This window comes from Netta rufina, assembly GCF_964035555.1.
Source record: "Netta rufina genome assembly, chromosome: 18".
NCBI lineage: Eukaryota > Metazoa > Chordata > Aves > Anseriformes > Anatidae > Netta > Netta rufina.
Genome location: NC_140142.1, coordinates 13,615,227 through 13,634,012, shown reverse-complemented (window position 1 = coordinate 13,634,012; position 18,786 = coordinate 13,615,227). Strand labels below are relative to the sequence as shown.

Here is an 18,786-nt window from a genome sequence, read left to right as displayed (position 1 = left end):
CAGCTGGGCTCACAGCCCTGTGACACACAGTCTAGGTGGAGGTCAGTGTCGTGGTTCCTCTCGAGTGGGCAGCCAAGCTCCACCACAGCCGCTCTCTCACTCCCCCTCCTCAAAGAGGAACGGGGAGAAAATATGTGAAAAGGGCTCCAGGGTTGAGATAAGGACAAGAAAATCACGCAGTAATTATTGTAACGGGCAAAACAGACTCAGCATAAGAAGATAGTAAGATTTATTGCTCATTACTAACAAGCCAGAGAAGTGAGAAACAAAGGAAAGAAACCAAAAGCACCTTCCCCTCCCATTCACCCTCTTCCACCTCCTCCCCCTGAGCGGAGCAGGGGAACGGGGGAATGGGGGTTATGGTCAGTCTACAGCACTTCTTCTCTGCCGCTCCTTCTCGGTCACTCTCATCCCCTGTGCTGTGGGGTCCCACCCACGGGATGCAGTCCTTGATGAACTGATCCGGCGTGGGCTTCCCACAGGCAGCAGCTCTTCCAGAGCTGCTCCAGATATGGGTCCGTACCACGGGGTCCATCCCTCAGGAGAAAACTGCTCCAACCTGGCTCCCCTATGGTCAGCAGCTCTTGCCAGGTCACCTGCTCCTGCGTGGGTTCCTCTCCACGGGCTACAGGTCCGGCCCGGAATCTGCTCCAGCAGGGATCTTCCACAGACAGCAGCCTCCGTCGGTGCAGGGCCACCTGCTCCACTGTGGTCTCCTCAACGGGCTGCAGGGGACTTCTGCTCCGGTGCCTGAAGCACCTCTCCCCCTCCGTCTGCACTGACCTTGGCGCCTGCAAGGCCATTCCTCATTCCTTTCACTCTCCCAGCTGCTGTTTTTTGTCTCCACAGCGTTTTTTTTCCCTGTCTTAAATATGCTCTCACAGAAGCGCAAAACAATATCGCTTATTGGCTCAGCTCTGGAAAACTATGGGGCCCTTACCAAACATGGGGCAGCTTCTAGATCCTTCTCACAGAAACCACCCCTATGGCCCCCTGCTGCCAAAATCTTGCCACGTAAACCCACTACAGTCAGTCACGAGCAGAGCAATGTGGGGTCAATATTGCATCCTTCCAGACTTCAAACATTTTGTAATTTTGTGATCCTGTGATATCCTTTCTGGCAAATCAGAATTGCTGGGCATCTCCCTGAAGTGCCAGGGCACTGATGTGTACAGTGTGTAGAAGAGAAGGAGTAACCAGAGTTCTGTGTGGGGTTACAGAGGTCTCATTTTGGATAGCAGAGATGGTGTGACAGCCCATAACAGGAGCGCAGCCAGGAGTGGACAGGCTTGTAAGGCACGGAAGGGGAGCAGACATTTCTAAAGGAGAGCAGAGGCAATGCAAGGAACTCTGCCCTGGTGTTGCTGATGAGAGTTCATGGCTTTGAATGAGCAGGCACACCAACATGGGTGACCTTGTAGTTGCTATCACCTAGAGACCTCCTGTAAGGAAGAAGCAGCAGCTATGGCCTTTCTCAGAAAAGTGAAAAATGCCTCATGTTTGCAAGTGCCATTCCTCACAGAGGAAGTTGAAACAACCAGATTTCTGCTAGAATACCAACACAGCAGGGAACAAGCCACGTAACGGGTTTCTCTAGGTCATCAATGTTAAATTTATGAGCACTGTTATTCTTAGGCCAGCCAAAGCCCTCCTGGAGTTGAATCTGGCAACGGACATGAAGAAAAACAAGAAAGACTTCTACAAGAAGTGAATCAGTACATCAGCAGTGAAAGGAAGGCTAGGGAAAAGGCACACCCACTGCTAAATGAAGGGAGGGCCCTGGTGGCAAAGGCCATAGGGAGAGCTGAGGCACTGCTCACTGCCCTCTTTGCCTCACTCTTTCCAACCTTGCCTTCTGGAGTGGCAAGTCCATGAGATCCGTGAGAGGGGTCTTATCCATATTAGATAAAGACAAGGCAGCCCAAGTCTTTTCTCTGGCACCCAGTGAGACAGTGGGCACCAAATGAAACATTGGTAAAACCATCTGAACACAGGAAAGCACTTCTGTACTGTGACTTTGGGTGATGAGTGGCATGGGTTGCTCAGAGAAGCTGTGGAAGCTTCATCCCTAGAGGCAGTCAGATCCCATTTGGACATGGAGTTGGACAACCTGCTCAGGCTGATCCTGCTTGGGGTTGGCCTAGGAAACCTCCAGAGCTCCCTTCCAACCTCAAACATTCTGTAGTTATGTGATATCTGTCAGTATTTCTGAGAACTTTTCTGTGGTACCTTAAATCGGTCTGAGTCCTGGTGCCCATGGTGCCCAGGAGCGCTGGGGCTGGTGCTGCCCAGGGATGCCAGGAGCGCTGGGGCTGGTGCACCCTCACATCCTGCCCCAGGTGTCTCTTGGTCCCTGGGATCATTGCTGTGACTGAGGGGAGAGGCCGGCCTGGCTGGGGCCTGGCAGTAGTTTTGGGGTGGTGGCCTTCTGGGAACTTGCCGCAGTGCTGTGGCTCCTGTCCACAGGCCTGTCTCTGGGCTGGCCCAGCACCACTGCCCCACTCAAAGCCACAGACCCCAACAGGAGGAAGGAGCCAGACATCTTCAAGACCAGCTCCCACCCAGGATTTTGTACTTTCCCTTTGGTTGATGCCACCAATACTGAGCTTTAAACAACAAGCTCAGCCATCAGGAAGTGAAAAAGTCCCATTTAATTTATATACAGCTATTACTTTGCTACAAGAAAGTCCACATTGATACACACTTTTAAACAGGCTTGGATGGGCTTCATCTGACACAATGCATGTTCATTCCTCAGTATCAGTGGTAGGAGTGAAAGGATTTGGGGGGAGGGTGGGGAGGGATGAAAAGCAGAAGCATCAGCAGTTAAAAATAATGAAATATGAAAACAAGACAAAACATAATAATGCAAAAGAAGGCAACACAAGGTTTGAATGGATACAGGGGGTCACCTTTGGAGAGATATGGGACATTTATGATTCCTGAAAAATGTCCATAAAAGCACTTTCACAATAGCATCCTTTAGTGCTTGCATCCTCATGCTGTAGATGAGGGGATTCAGTGCTGGGGGAACCACAGAGTAAAGAACTGCCACCACCAGGTCCAGGGCTGGAGAAAAGATAGAAGGGGGCTTCAGGTAGGCAAACACACCAGTGGTGATTAACAAAGAGATCACGACCAAATGAGGGACACATGTGGAAAAGGCTTTGTGCCGTCCCTGCTCAGAGGGCATCCTCTGCACAGTCCTGAAGATCTGAACATAGGAGAGAACAATGAAAACAAAACAACCCAAGAACAGAAGACTACTAAATGTGAGAAGTCCAAGATCCCTATGGTACGAATGTGAGCAGGAGAGCTTGAGGATCTTGGGGATTTCACAAAAGAACTGGTCCACAGCATTTTCTCCGCAGAGGGGCAGTGAAAATGTATTGGCAGTGTACAGTACAGCATTGAGAAAGCCACTGCCCCAGGCAGCTGCTGCCATCTGGGCACAAGCTCTCCTGTCCAGGAGGGTCCCGTAGTGCAGGGGCTTGCAGATGGCAACGTAGCGGTCATAGGCCATGATGGTAAGAAGGGAACAGTCCGATGACATCAAAAAGACAAACAGAAATTCCTGTGCAACACATCCTGCATAGGAAATGGCCCTGGTGTCCCAGAGGGAATTGGACATGGCTTTGGGGACAGTGGTGGAGATGCAGCCCAGGTCGAGGAGGGCGAGGTTGAGGAGGAAGAAGTACATGGGGGTGTGGAGGCGGTGGTCGCAGGCTACAGCAGTGAGGATGAGGCCGTTGCCCAGGAGGGCAGCCAGGTAGATGCCCAGGAAGAGCGCGAAGTGCAGGAGCTGCAGCTCCCGCGTGACTGCAAATGGCAGGAGGAGGAACTCGGTGATGGAGCTGTTGTTGGACATGTGCTGCCTGTTGGGTATGGAGATCTGTACAGGTAGTAAAAGACAATGACATGTTAGGACAGGTTTCTCTGAGTGAAGCCTATGCCATTCCTTTTAGACCTCCCCTGCCATACTCAAATGCTTTTTGCTTCTCTGCTGGAATCTTTGGTTTAGCTCCATGACATGAGCTTCATTTTTAAGGTTCAGTCTCAAATGAGGAACAGGGGGCTCTGGTTCTGGTCTCGCAAGGGAATCAGTCCTGACCAGTGCAGGGAGTGCACAGGAACATGGCAGGAGGGCAAGGTTTTATTTTCAGATTTTGTCATATGAAATCCCTTCTTACACAAAAAGGAATAGTATCACAGAATGGCTCGGGTTGGAAGAGACCTTACAGATAATCTAGTTCCAGACACCTTGCCATGGGCAGGGATGCTACCCACTAGATCACGATGCCCAGGACCTCATCCAACCTGGTCCTGAACACCTCTAGGAACAGGACATTCACAGCCTATCTGGGCAATATGTTTCAGTACCTCGCCTCCCTCTGAGTGAAAAATTCCCTCCGAATCTCCCCTCTTTTAGTTTAAAGCCATTCCCCTGAACCTGTCATTATCTGATTGATCAAAAAGTAGCTCTCCATCTTTTTTATAAGACCCCTTTAAGTACGGAAAAGCTGCAGTGAGGTCACCCTGCTCAGCCCCAGCTCTCTCAGCCGTTCTTCGAAGGAGAGGTATGCTGATCATCTTCATGTCAGCATGTTAACATTTGCATTCCGGTGCTACATAATGCAGTTGGCAGAAAGGAGTTTTAGGGACAATGTTTAATACACATTCTCTTCCCACTCTTCATGCCCAAACAGTGTTCTCAGAAGTCAGAAATCCTGAGCATTTCTGATGCACTCACAGTGAATGGCTGTGAGACCTGAGAGGCAAAGGGATTCCCTGTGGCTCAGAGCAGAGCGAGGGAGCTGGCTGGACTTGTCCCCAACTACCTGAGCTTTTGTAGATGGAGGGCAATCACATTTATGTTACCCTGAAAAGAAGCCAAATGCTGCTGAGACCAGATGAATCCACGACCAATCTGTCAATGCCCAGCCTTTCTCAAGGTACCTGAAAAAAGTCTCAGCACCGCACCTCTAGTCAAGGACACCAATCATTCATTTCACCAACCCAACAGTTGCATGTAGCATCTCTCTGCTTCTTCCCCGGGTTTCACAAAACACAGAGATGCTATGGAAAAGATTTGCAGCCTGCAGGACAGCTCACAGATTGAAAGGACACCCAAGGAGATATCCAAATGACCTGGTGATGGTCCTTCATGAAGGGAAAGTCAACTCTCTCCCCAGCCTCACATATTGCATTGCCCACAACCCCCAGGCAGCTGACCCCCTCTGCAGTTGGAGCACAGGTGGAAATGGGCAAGTGGCTGGAGAGATGCACCTCTGCTCTGCTGGAGCTCTGGCTGCAGAAGACATTATCCATGCCTTGGACTCATGGCCGTGAGGGCAGAGGCTTTTCTGGGTGGGAGAGGAGGCAAGGGGGCATGCTCAGAGGTCTGCACTGAATGGAAAAAAATATGGAGTATTCTGATGAATTCTCCCTCGGACAAGACTTCTTATTAATCGTCCTCTCATTCCCTGATCATATCCCTGATACCTAAAGGTTTTCTTTCTGGGAGCTGTTTCCCTGTCTCTGTTCCTGTTTCTGCTCACAGCCTCATCCAAATCTGTGCACAGTAAACTTTGCCCTTCAGAAACCTGTCAATATGCAAGAGAATGCTTAGCTGCTTGTGCATCTTATCAGGTGGAAAAGGACCTATCAGAAAGCCCAGATGCGGTCAGCAAAGTCGATGCTGTTTCTTTCAATATGAAGAGGAGAGGCTGAAGGTACATTTGGAGCAGCTCACAAACATACCGATCATCAAAGTTCCAGTTCAGGAGTCTCAGCAATGTGCTCATATTTCTCTTGGATTTCTTCCTGCTTCCTCTCCCTTCCAGTAGAGTAGGCAACTGAAAAGAGGGCAGAAAATCCCTATTTTGACCTTGCTTGCTTAGAAAAATTGTTTGGGAAATGCCCTTGATGTACAATGGATCTGTGAGCAGGCTGCCCCAGGCAGCAGCCTCCCACCAGCAGCAGGACCCTGCCCTGCCAGGGGGGCTCCTTCCACCCGCAGCTTCTCCCCGCAGCGCCCTGGGCAGCTCCCCGGGCAGGCTGAGTGCTGAGCCTGGCAGGCGGCAGAGGCCCTGGCCCAGCACACAGCCCCTGGGGCACAGCAGGGACCCTGCTCTGAACCACAGCCCTGGACACCCCTGCCTGCACCCCCGGCTTCACAGCCTGTAGCCGGCCCAAGACAAGGGAACCCTACAGACCTCGACAATGACCCTATGGCAGGGAACCCCTGAGCTGGAGCATGTCCTTCTCTCCAGGAAATAAACACGCTCTGTCTACAGCCTCATCTGCTCAAGAATAATCCAGGTCTAGGGCACATCCAGGATACTCCAGTGCATTGCAATGCACTCAGACTTACCGTGTTAAGGGTTGCAAGCATTGCTTTTCCATATACTCTCAGCTTTCTAACACTCCACACAGTCTTTAACAACTCTCCCTTCTATGTCCTCCCAGTGCCAGCTGCAGGCAGTGCCCCCAGCCCTGCTGCACTGTGCAGAGGAGCTGCTCCTGGGCAGAGCTGTCTCTCTGCAGCGCTGCCCGCTTGCCAGGAGCTCCCCTTGGGCCCAAGAGCCCGGCCCAGCTCAGCAGCAGAGGCCCAGCCCAAGGTCTCCCTTGCTCTGCCCCCCACCAGGCTCCCTGCACATGGCCCTGGGGCTCCAGGGCTCACGGCTCCTGGAAGGCAGCAGGGTCTCTCCTGGGGAACACACTTGTAAGCAGACAAAGCAAACACTGACTGGCCCTCTCTAAACACTGTGCTGACTGATTCCTGCAGCAGGAAATGCCCTACCTGTGTGCAGGGCTATGGGACGTGCCAAAGTTCCTCTCTGTTGTTCAACTTATTCATCAGTGAAGTGCATGATGTAACAGAGTGCACCTTCAGCAACTTTGCTGATGACACAAAGCTGGGAGGAGTGGCTGATACCCCAGAGGGCTGTGCTGCCATTCAGAGGGACCCTGACAGGCTGGAGAGATACGTTGAGAGAAACCCCATGAAGTTCAACAAGGGCAAGTGCAGGGTCCTGTCTCCTTCCTAGGGAGGAAAAACCCCCAGCACCAGTACAGGCTGGGAATGACCTGCTGGAGAGCAGCTCTGCAGAGAAAGACCTGGGAGTCCTGGGGGACATCAGGCTGTGCACGAGTCAGCAGTGTGCCGTTGGGGTGCATGGGATCCTGGGGTGCATTCAGAAAAGTGTTTCCAGCAGGCCAAGGGAGGTGATCCTCCCCCTCTACTCAGCCTTTACTAGTGCTTGGTGTTATTTCTTGCTAGGAAGGAGACACCAGCTTTTGTTTGTGATGTCAAATGCATGAGAATCCTGACAGGGTCAGAAAAGTGGCCATTTACTTGTAGAGTAAGTAATAGGGCTGAATTCTCCCGAAACGCTGCTTGTTGCTTGACAGAGTGGCACACTGCTATAGTCATGGTGACAGCCTGGCAGCTTTGTGCCTGCTTATTACTGTGAGATCAGCCAAATGGGACGAAGGCTTTCTTGCTCGTCCCTTCCATTGAGAGAGGGGTTTTGCCTCTCAGCAGAACCTATTGCTGCCACATTTCACCTGGGCAACCTCTGTGAGTGGCATGCAGCCTTGGGGCTCAAACTTGTGCAAAGACTTGGTTCTCTTGCTTTCCAATATCCACTGGCATTCATTCCAAGCCAAGCAACCCAAGGCCTTCACCAGAGCTGGTCATCAGGGAAAAGCACTTCCAGGACTCCTTGCAACAGGCTGCAATAATTCTGCTATAGCTTATGTCAATTGTGAGTACCTGGAGTGTTTTGGACTCTTCTAGAGGTGAATTTGGACTATGGGAATGCTCTATACAAACACAAAAGAGCTTTGATATTTTAGCTTGTGCTCAGTCACTTCTGTCCTAGAGCATGGCAGGTTATTGAATGAAAGCCTGGAATATCTGGAGTGCATCCTTGTCCTAGAGCCACTCACACACTGGCTGACACTGACTGGGTTACTGAAAATACAGTCTGGTGGGGGACTTCAACTTCCCAGATGTCTGCTGGAAAGACAACACAGCAGAGAGGAAACAGTCTAGGAGGTCTCTGGAGTGGGTGGAAAATAACTTCCTGATGCAGCTGGTGAGTGAGGCAACCAGGGAAGGTGCCCTGCTGGACTTTTTGCTTGTGAACAGAGAAGGACTTGGGGGGGATATGAAGGTTGGAAGGCAAATCTTGGGCATAGCAATCACAAATTAATAGAGCTTTTGAGTCGTGGAGAGGTAAGGAGCAGGGTTAGCAGTATTGCCTCCCTGTATTTCTGGAGGGTTGAATTTGGCTTGTTAAGGAGACTGATTGGGAGAGTCCCTTGGGAGGCAGTCCAGAAGGGCAAAGGAGTCCAGGAAGGCTGGACACACTTCAAGAACGAAATCCTAAAGGCACAGGAAAAGGTCATCCCCGTGTGATGAAAGATGAGCCAGCGGAGAAGATCGGCCTGGCTGAACAGAGAGCTTTGGCTGAAGCTCAGTAAGAAAAAGAGAGTTTATAATCTTTGTAAGGAGGAGAAGGACACTCAGGAGGATTAACTACAAAGATGTTGTGAGGTTGTGCAGGGAGAAAATTAGATGTGCCAAAGCCCAACTGGAACTCAGTCTGGCTACTGCCATAAAGGAGAATGAAAAATGATTTTATAAATACCTTAGCAACAAAAGGAGGACTAAGGAGAATCTCCATCCTTAATAATATATGGGGGGAAACACAGTTGAGAAGAGATGATGAAAAGGCAGAGGTGCTTAATGCCTTCTTTGCCTCTGTCTTTAGTAGGAAGTCCAGTTGTTCTCTGGGTGTCCAGCCCCCAGAGCTAGTAGACATGGGTGAGGAGCAGAATAAAGCCCTCCTAATCCAAGAGGAGATGTTTAGCGACTTGCTACTCCACTTACACATACACAATGGGGCCAGATGGGATCCACCCAAGCGTATTGAAAGAGATGGCAGAAGTACTTACCAAGTAACTTTGCAACATTTATCAGCAGTCCTGGCAGTCAGGGGAGGTCCCAGTCAACTCTCCCCTAGCAAATGTGATGCCCATCTACAGCAAAGGCCAGAAGGAGGACCCAGGGAACTACAGGCCTGTCAGTCTGACTTTGGTGCCATGGAAGGATATGATGCAGATTATCCTGACTGCCATCATGCAGCACATACAGGATAACCAGGTGATCAGTCAGCCTGGATTAATGAAAGGCAGATCCTGCTTGATGAACCTGTTCTCCTATGAAAAGGTGATGCACTTAATGGATGAGAGAAAGGCAGTGGATGTTGTCTGCCTAAGGTTTAGTAAAGTTTTCAACTCTGTTTCCCAGAGTTAAATCCAATTGGCAGCAGGTCACAAGTGGAGTCCCCCAGGGCACAGTACTGGGGCCAGCAATAGGACAAGAGGAAATGGCCTGAAGTTGCACCAGGGGAGGTTTAGGTTGAATATTGGGGAAAATGTCATCCCTGAAAGGGTTGTGATGCACTGGAACAGGCTGCCCAGGGATATGGTGGAGTGGTCATCCCTGGAGGTATTTCCAAGTCATGTAAATGTGGTGCTTAGGGACATGGTTTAGTGGCAGACATGGCAGTGTTAGGTTAACAGTTGGACTTGATGATCTGAGAAGTCTTTTCCAATCTACATGGCTCTATGGTTCTATGTTTCTATGAGTCTAATATAAGTCACAGTCATTGGAAGGCAGCCACTTCAGTCTGGGAACTCGAGACTATGGCCTGGATAATACCATAGGTTCTGCAAGGGATTCCTGTGGCAATGCACCATGCATTCTAGCACACCCATCCACATACTGGATTCCTGGAGTTAACTACGCTTGAAATGGCCATTGAGACCCCCGAGAAATTTGTGTTGGGTCATGTGTGATAAACTCAGGTGGAAAGACTCAAGAGTAGGTAAATTTGAGTGGCTGTGGCACAGCCCAGCAGCTACTCCAGTCTGGGGAATATGTGCCCTTCCAACTAGGGAAATTATAAGGAATTAATATGAACAGACCCATAAGGTCGGTCAGCATAGTAAGGGGAAGTAATAGGCATTGTGCTGTAGGTGCAGCAGGTGATACACCCTGGATTTGGGCTCAGAAGACTCAAAGACATCTAATGCAGTTCATCCATAAGCTAAGACAAACACTGTGAGCAGAGTGAAGGACACTTCAAGCAGAGGAGGTGGGCGACCGGCATGGCTGAGCAAGAACCTGCTGCTTAAACTGAGGGAAAAATAGGAAAATGTACAGGGAGTGGAAGCAGGGTTGTATAGCCTGGGAGGAATACAGGGGTGTCATCCGGGGGTGTAGAGATGGTGTCAGGAAAGCCAAGGTACAGATGGAGCTGAACTTGGCAAGGGACATGAAGAATAACAAGAAGGGGTTCTACGGATACATAGGCAGGAGGAGACAGGCCAAGGAGAGTGTTCCCTCTCTGATAAACGAGATGGGAGAACTGGCTTCCTCAGACATGGAAAAAGCTCAGGTACTCAATAAGTGCTTTGCCTCAGTCTTCACTCATAGTCAAGTTTCCTGTGTCTGTCAGGACCCTGAACCTTGAGGAGAGGGTGAGAGGAGCGGATTCTGTCCCACTGTGAGTGTGGAACAAGTCCGGGACTGCCTAATGAAACTGGATGTGTGCAAGTCCATGGGGCCATAGGGTATACATCCCAGGGTGCTGAGAGAGATGGCTGATGTGGTTGCTGAGCCATTCTCCATCATATTCGAAAAATCATGGCTGTTGGGTGAAGCCTCCAGGGACTGGAAAAAGGAAAACATGACTCCCATTTTTAAGAAAGGGAGAACAGAAGAGCCGGGGAACTATAGGCTGGTGAGCCTCACCTCTGTGCCTGGGAAGATCACGGAGCAGTCCCTCCTGGAACACATCTGAAGGCATGCATGAGATAAAGAGGTGATTCAAAACAGCCAGCATGGCTTCACCAAAGGCAGATCTTGCCTAACCAATCTGGTGGCCTTCTATGATGGAGTGATGGCATTGGTGGACAAAGGAAGGGCTACGAATATAATCTACCTGGACTTGAGCAAAGCCTTAGATATGGTCCCTCACCACGTTCATCTCTCTAAATTGGAGAGGTATGGATTTGAAGGATGGACTGTTAGGTGGATCAAGAATTGGTTGGCTGGTCTCAGCCAAAGTATTGTGATCAATGTTTTTTTGTCTGGGTGGAGGCTGGTCACAAGTGGTGTCCCTCAGGGGTTGGTCTTGGAGCTGGTGCTCTTCAACATCTTTATCAATGACATTGATGATGGAACCGAGTGCATCCTCAGCAAGTTTGCAGATGTCACCAAACTCAGCAGTGCACTCAATACAGTAGAGGGAAGAGATGCCATCCAGAGGGACCTGGACAGGCTGGAGTACTGGGCCCATGAGAACCTAATGAGGTTTAACAAGACCAAGTGCAAGACGTTGCTCTTGGCTTGGGCAATCCCGGGTATTTATATAGACTGGGTAAAGAAGAACTTGAGAGCAGCCCTGTGGAGAAGGACCTGGAGGTCCTGCTGCACGGGAAGCTGCACATGAGCCAGCAGTGCGTGCTTGCAGCCCAGAAGGTCAACTATGTCCTGGGCTGCATTAAAAAGGAGTGGCTAGGAGGGAGAGGGAGGTGACTGTCCCATTCTATTCTGCTCTTGTGAGACCCCACCTGGAATACTGAGTATAGGACTGAAGCCCCCAGGTTTTAAAGTAAGACAGGGGAGGTTTAGACTAGAAATTAGGAGACCTTTTTTCACTCAGACGATGGTGAGGCAGTGGATCATGTTGTCCAGAGAGGTTGTGGATGACCCATCCCTGGAGGCATTCAAGGCCACCTGGATGTGGCTCTGGGCATCCTGCTCTAGTGGTTGGCAACCCTGCCCAGAGCAGGGGGGTTGAAACTAGGTGATCTTTAAGATCCTTTTCAACCCAGGCCATTCCATGATTCTATGATTCTCTGTCTTTCCTCCCAGAGCCAGATCCCAAAGAGGCACCAAGCTCCCAGGGAAACCTGGCCCTAGACGGTCCCCCATAGCAAGGAGGCATGCCTGGAGAAGCCCTAGGGATAAGGGCATCCCTAGCATCAGGACGCAGGAGTCCTGGCTGCCACATTGTCCCCTGAGCTCAGAGGGACACTCAGGAAGGGCTCTTGCAGCAGCCAACAGCCTTCTCCAGCCTCCCCCCAAAGCCCAGGACTTGCAGCTTTGGACAGCTGACAGCCCCTGTGACACATCTTGGAAAAGGGGTCCTGACACCCTCACCTTTGGAGGAGAGCTGCAGGAGCACTGGGAACAGGGAAGTCATGTCAGAGGTGATGGTCACCCTCCTGCAGCCCTCCATTCTCACTTGCTGCTGGCCCTCAGCTCAGGACAAAGGATGCCCGCCCTAGCTCCTCAACCACAGCTCCTCTGCAAGGTGCCCCTGCTCCTCCGCCCGTCAGCGAGGGTCGCCCAGTGCAAGCTTGCTGCCTGCTGACCCCACTCCTGGCCACAGAAGGACAGTGCTGGGGAGCACCCAAGCAGTGCCCAGCAGGGACCAGGCCTTGCAGGGAAGTGCCGGCACTGCTGCTGCTCCACTGATGATATCCTAGTGATGCAGTGCACCCCCTGTGACATCAGCCCGCGTCATTTAAAGTCCTATTAGTTCAGCAGCAAGGAGACAGGACAGCTTGCAAGACTGATGAGAGATTTCTCTTCTTGTCCTGAGAAATTCTCACCTCCCTTCTGCCCAGTTCTTTTCCACAGGATCCTGACAAATCCACCAGGAACATCTCCAAATGCTGACAAAGGCCATGGAATATAGGAAGTGGAGCGAAGGCACCTGGGATGCAGCAGTCCCTCAGTGTGCCTGAATTCCTCCTCACTGCATGTCGCTCACTTGGAGAAGTAGGATGTGTTATATGCAGGGAATTCCAGTGCATGCCAGGGCCTTCCTTCCCAGATATCACACGGGGCTCTGAGATTTCAGAAGGCCTCAGCACCATCCCCCGGACTGCCATGCAGGAGGCAGAGGTGGTACACGACGGAAAGGCAAACGTGTTCGCTGTTGATCATCCCTGCTTGTCTCTTCTGAAGAATCTACCCCCATCCAGCACAGCACCCCAAGCTGAGGGACCTGTCCCCCCACACCTCAGCAGCTCTTCCATCAATGTCCCAGCCCTGTGACAGCAGGCGCGGATCCAGCTCCTCCTGCCTGTGCCCCAGGCTGAGGGCATTGGGGCACATCTGGGCTGCAGCACCTCAGCTGTGGCACAAGGGCCAAACTCAGACTTGTCCCAGATCTTGTGCCCAAGAGCCTGCGTATGAAAACGCTCATCTGAATGGCTTCCTTCTGAAGGGATAGAGGACCTCAGTTCTCCCCCTCCCCTCCATCTCTTGGTGTCCTGCCTAATGATGGGACATGGAGAGGTGATTCTCTCCTTCTGCACACTTATTTCCAATAGGAGAAACGACACTGCTGGTGAGAAGTGTGTGTGCCAGGGGAGGGAGGGCAGCCCAGGGATCCCTTCAGGCTGTTTCCCAGCAGGTTCCCCTGCAGTCCCAGGGCCATATGCAGGGAGCCTGGTGGGGGGCAGAGCAAGGGAGACCTTGGGCTGGGCCTCTGCTGCTGAGCTGGGCCAGGCTCCTGGGCCCAAGGGGAGCTCCTGGCAAGTGGGCAGCGCTGCAGAGAGACAGCTCTGCCCAGGAGCAGCTCCTCTGCACAGCGCAGCAGGGCTGGGGGCACTGCCTGCAGAGACACAGTGCTTAAAGGCAGGCAGAAGTGGCAGGATGCCCAGAGCTCACTGGGGGAGAAGACTTCCCAGCCCTGCACCCAGTAAGTCTCTGGCTGGAAGAAGGAGAAGCTGGGGGTGCAGGCAGGGGTGTCCAGAGCTGTGGTGCAGAGCAGGGTCCCTGCTGTGCCCCAGGGGCTGTGTGGCGGGGCAGGGCTTCTGCTGCCTACCAGGCTCAGCACTCAGCCTGCCCGAGGAGCTGACCAGGGTGCAGTGGGGAGAAGCGGTGGGTGGAAGGAGCCCCCCCGGCAGGGCAGGGTCCTGCTGCTGGCGGGAGGCTGCTCCCTTCGGCATGCTGCTTACAGACACACAGCACACCAAGGGTATTTCAAAGGGAACTTCACTTTCATCTTTCCTGAGCCTCTGCATTCAGTTTTCTCTTCTTTTAGCTCACTGGGAATAGAAATAGAAGCTGTTATTTCCAAGAAGAGACTGAGACTTATACACCATAAGAAGGAAGTTTACAAGGACCCTCAGCAAGTCTCTGTCCTGCCCCTCAGCCCCTAGAAAGCTCCACCACCACAGCTGCAGTGTCAGCAGGGTCGCTGTGAGCTGGGCTCTAGGACGTGCCCCCAGTGAGCTGCCCCTGGGCAGAGCCCTGCTGCCAGGAGGTGTCTGCAGGGCAGAGCTGAGCACACAGCGGGTGGGATGGGGGCTGTGAGCTGCAGGCAGGAGGCGTGGGGACAGAGCCCCAGCTGCAGGCAGGGACAGCTGCAGGCAGCACAGCCATGGGCAGGGAATTGTAGGACAGTGTTAACAGAGTAGTCTGGCACCTCTCTGTCTGTCCCCTGGCTCACAGGATTCAGGACGTGACTCATAACCTCAGCAGCAGAACCTCCAACAGAGCAGAGTCTCCTGAGTTCTTGTCAATCTCTCCCTGGCCTTGCCTCCCGTGGCAGAAGCCCTGTGCTGTTTCTGCTCCTACACCTAGTGTTGCTGTTGTTGCTTTATGGCTCCCTGCAGATCTGGCTTTCAGCTGTAGCTCAAGCTCTGACCTATTTGGTCCCACCACGCAGATCTGTCCTTAGGAGACAGCTTCCCAAACCCCCTTCTAAACTCTGGGGCTTGAGGCAATGCAGTCTGGAGGGAAAGAAAAAGCTGAATCATTTTCCCAGACATTCTGGAGACCACAATCATTGAGCAGTTCAATGTGGGCAACTCGACTGAGCCCTAGAGGAGTCTGGCTGAGACCAGGGTAGATGGACAGACTGGCTATCCTCACTACACTAAGGACATTCACAAAATCTCACCTGGAATGTAGGAAAAATGCCAGGGTTTTCTACCCTCAAAAGACTCAGAAGAGTGTCACAGATGCAGTTGGAACAAATTAAACCACAAATGCCGTTTGGCAGTCAAGAGTGTTGAGAGTGGTAATGCTGGGAAGTCCACATACATCAGAGGTACATTTAATCAGAGATCACTCCTGATTTCTTTATGTTTAGACCTGTAGGACCGTCGTGACTCCTCCACAGTGCACACCAGTGTCCCTACTCCCAGTGGCACTTGACTGTAGCACCATCCAAAGCTCAAGCAACAGAGCAGGAGAAAAGTCCCAGAAATGGGAAAGTCACTGTAGGGGGTTTCAGTGAGAGATGGATTAAGTTTTTCTCAGAGATCCCTCTCCTAATTAACACTGTCTTTCCTTCCTTGGATCATCCCTTTGTCTAGGATGTCTCAGATGTCCAACAGCAGCTCCATCACCGAGTTCCTCCTCCTGCCATTCGCAGACACACAGGAGCTGCAGCTCCTGCACTTCGCGCTCTTCCTGGGCATCTACCTGGCTGCCCTCCTGGGCAACGGCCTCATCCTCAGCGCCATAGCCTGCGACCACCGCCTCCACACCCCCATGTACTTCTTCCTCCTCAACCTCGCCCTCCTCGACCTGTGCTGCATCTCCACCACTGTCCCCAAAGCCATGGCCAATTCCCTCTGGGATACCAGGGCCATTTCCTATGAAGGATGTGTTGCCCAGGTCTTTTCATTTATCTTCTTGTTATCAGCAGAGTATTTTCTTCTCACTGTCATGTCCTATGACCGCTACATTGCCATCTGCAAGCCCCTGCACTATGGGAGCCTCCTGGGCAGCAGAGCTTGTGCCCAGATGGCAGCAGCTGCCTGGGGCAGTGGGGTTCTCTATGCTTTGCTGCACACTGCCAATACATTTTCCCTGCCCCTCTGCCAAGGCAATGCTGTGGACCAGTTCTTCTGTGAAATCCCCCAGATCCTCAAACTCTCCTGCTCACACTCCTACCTCAGGGAAATTGGGCTTCTCACGTTCACTTCCTTTTTGGGTTTTGGATGCTTTGTTTTCATTGTGCTCTCCTATGTGCAGATCTTCAGGGCAGTGCTGAGGATCCCCTCTGAGCAGGGCCGGCACAAAGCCTTTTCCACGTGCCTCCCTCACCTCTCCGTTGTCTCACTCTTTTTCAGCACTGTCATATTTGCCTACCTGAAGCCCCCCTCCATCTCCTCCCCAAACCTGAACCTCGTTGTGGCAGTTCTGTATTCAGTGCTGCCTCCAGTATTGAACCCCTTCATCTACAGCATGAGGAACCAGGATCTCAGGGATTCAATATGGAAACTGTTGATTGGGTTTTTATCTGTGGCCACAGACTGTCTGCCTTTTTCTGCAAATGACTCCCAGCGTATGTCACGACAGGCACTCTTGCCTTTCTGTTTGGTGTTTGTTGATTTATTTGGTTGTTTTTCCTTTGTGTCCTTGTAATGTTGCCTACACAGAAAAGCCCTTCACTTCCTTCTACCTGAGTATTCCCTTGTCTGTGTGACCTATGGTTTCACTGAAAAAAAAGCTCCAGGCTCTCTGTGTATTTAATCAAAATAAATGAGGCTGTAGCAATTTCTTTCTCTGAGACCTATTTTCAGTGGATTAATAAACAGGAATAGTAAACCTTTTCCTCTCTGCAGCATATCAGGGCAGGCTGCCCTGGCCCTGGGGTGGCAGGAGATGCCTGAAGACCCCCAGGAATGGTACGGAGGGGCTGAAGGCCTCTGAGGGTCTGCTGCAGAGGAGAACGGGACACAGCAGGGGACACTGACCTCTGTATGCTTGTGCCATGGTACCAAGATGAACTATTCCTGATAAAGTTACAGTTAAAGAGGAAACAAAAGGAACACAGGGCCACTGCCGAATTTATCAGGAAGAGCTGTATACAGGTCAGAGTTTGTTAGCTTGTCGTCTTTGGCCTGACCCAAATGATGTGGGAGGTCTTTCCCACTCTACATGGCACTATGGTTCTATGGTTCTATGAGTCTAACATAAGTCACAATCATTGGAAGGCAGCCACTGCAGTCTGGGAACTTGAGACTGTGGCCTAGATAAAACCATAGGTTCTGCGAGGGATTCCTGTGGAAATGCACCATGCATCCTGGCACACTTGCCAGTGGATTGCTGGAGTTCACTACACTTGAAATGGCCATTGAGACCCTGAGAAACTCGTGTTGAGTCACGTGTGACAACCTGAGGCTGAAAGACTCAATAGCAGGTGACTGTGAGGGGCTGTGGCAGAGCTCAGCAGCTTGTCCCAGTCTGGGAATATGTCCCCTTCCAACTAGGGAAATTAAAAGCAATTAATATGAACAGACTCATCAGGTCAATCAGTGTAGTAAGGGAAAGTAATAGTTATTGCGCTATAGGTGCAGCAGGCAATAGGCCTCGGATTGGGCCTCAGAAGACTCAAGCAGATCAAATCTCGTTCGTCCGTGAGCTAAGACAAACACTGTGAGCAGAGCGAAGGACACGGAGTGGTGCCCTCCGATGAAGGAGGATGCAGAGCACAGCTGTAAGAGGCATCTTGCTTGTGCCACGGCCGACAGAGGTTCAGCTGAAGTGAAAGGCCCAGCCCAGGACCAATGGAGTGAAGGTCCCTGGGCACAACTGCAGAAAGACTTTGCAAGACCTCTGCCAGTGACAGTTTGAAACACCAAATGCATCTTGGTGGTAGTAGGTCCTTTTGGCACATGGGCAGATGTCCTCCCTGAAATTGTCCTGCGCATCAGAGAGCCCCCTGGGCAGCAATGCCGTCACTGCAGAGGGGAGGGCGAGGGGCTGGCAGAGCCCCATCGAGGGGCTGGCTGGGGGTCCCCTCTGCTACAGCCACCTGCCGGCGCGGGGCAGCCAGGAGGGCAGGCAGGGCTCGTGGCTGCCTTGCTCAGGACGATCCCTGGGTGAGCTGGGTGAGAAATCTGAGCCTTAGCTCCAGCAGAAGCTCTTCTCTTTGCTCTTGACTTTTCTTGGTAACACCACTTCCAGGTGAGCTCTGCCCTTGCTAAATCCATATCTCCGTCTCCACCATAAATTCCTGTTTTGGAACCTGTCCTTGCTGTCACCCCCTGCCAGCTCCTTTGTGGCCCCTCTCAGAGCCTTGTCCCTGCAGCTTCCCAGCCCCACTGCCCCACACAGAGTCCCACAGCTGTGCTGCCAGGGCACCGCACACGGCAGTGCACATTCAGGGCTGCTGGGAGGAACTCCCCCATTACAATCCCAATGGCACCCTCATGGTCCCTTCCCACCATGGCCCTCCTGCCTTTGCAACCTCCTCCAGCCCACGGCACCTGCCCTGACCCAGCCACATTCCATGGGGGCCTCTGCAAACAGCCCTGCTCCAGGTCTGCAGGGCTGTGGGCCAGGACAGAGACCGGCGCAGTTGGCCATTCCCCTGACACAGGTCCTGAGTGCCAGCTCTTGACCTCCCTGCCCTCTGCTCACCTCCCTGCCTTTTGCTCAGTCCAGCGGCACTAGCCCCACTGCAGTGCCCACTGTAAGTTGCTGCAGGGCTCTGGGCACTGCCACCACAGCCCCAGCCCCTCTGAAAGCCACAGCAGCTCCTGAGGCACAGAGGGCTCGGCCCCACAGATGCGGACAACCATGGCACAAGTGTACAGAGGTCAATGTCCCCTGCTGTGCCCCCTGCTCTCTTCTGCAGAAGATCCTCAGAGGCTTGCCGCCCCTCCGTGCCATCCCTGGAGGTCCTCAAGCATCTCCTACTGCCCCAGGGCCAGGGCAGCCTGCCCCGAGCT

At 52.2% G+C, this 18,786-nt stretch overlaps 2 protein-coding genes across 2 annotated transcripts; one reads left to right on the top strand and one right to left on the bottom strand.

Moving 5' to 3' along the window:
- Nucleotides 1-2,908: 2,908 nt before the first annotated feature.
- Nucleotides 2,909-3,868, bottom strand: LOC311216549 (olfactory receptor 14A16-like; the record flags this gene model as incomplete). The annotated part of the gene is made up of 1 exon (XM_084298075.1): nucleotides 2,909-3,868. One exon carries the CDS (start codon nucleotides 3,866-3,868, stop codon nucleotides 2,909-2,911), a length of 960 nt encoding a protein of 319 aa, XP_084154201.1.
- An 11,559-nt stretch (nucleotides 3,869-15,427) lies between these two features.
- On the top strand, nucleotides 15,428-18,508 carry LOC311216548 (olfactory receptor 14A16-like; the record flags this gene model as incomplete). Its single annotated transcript, XM_084298074.1, has 2 exons — nucleotides 15,428-16,394; nucleotides 18,495-18,508. The coding sequence occupies 2 exons, from the start codon at nucleotides 15,428-15,430 to the stop codon at nucleotides 18,506-18,508; spliced, it is 981 nt and encodes a 326-aa protein (XP_084154200.1).
- Nucleotides 18,509-18,786: the final 278 nt, after the last annotated feature.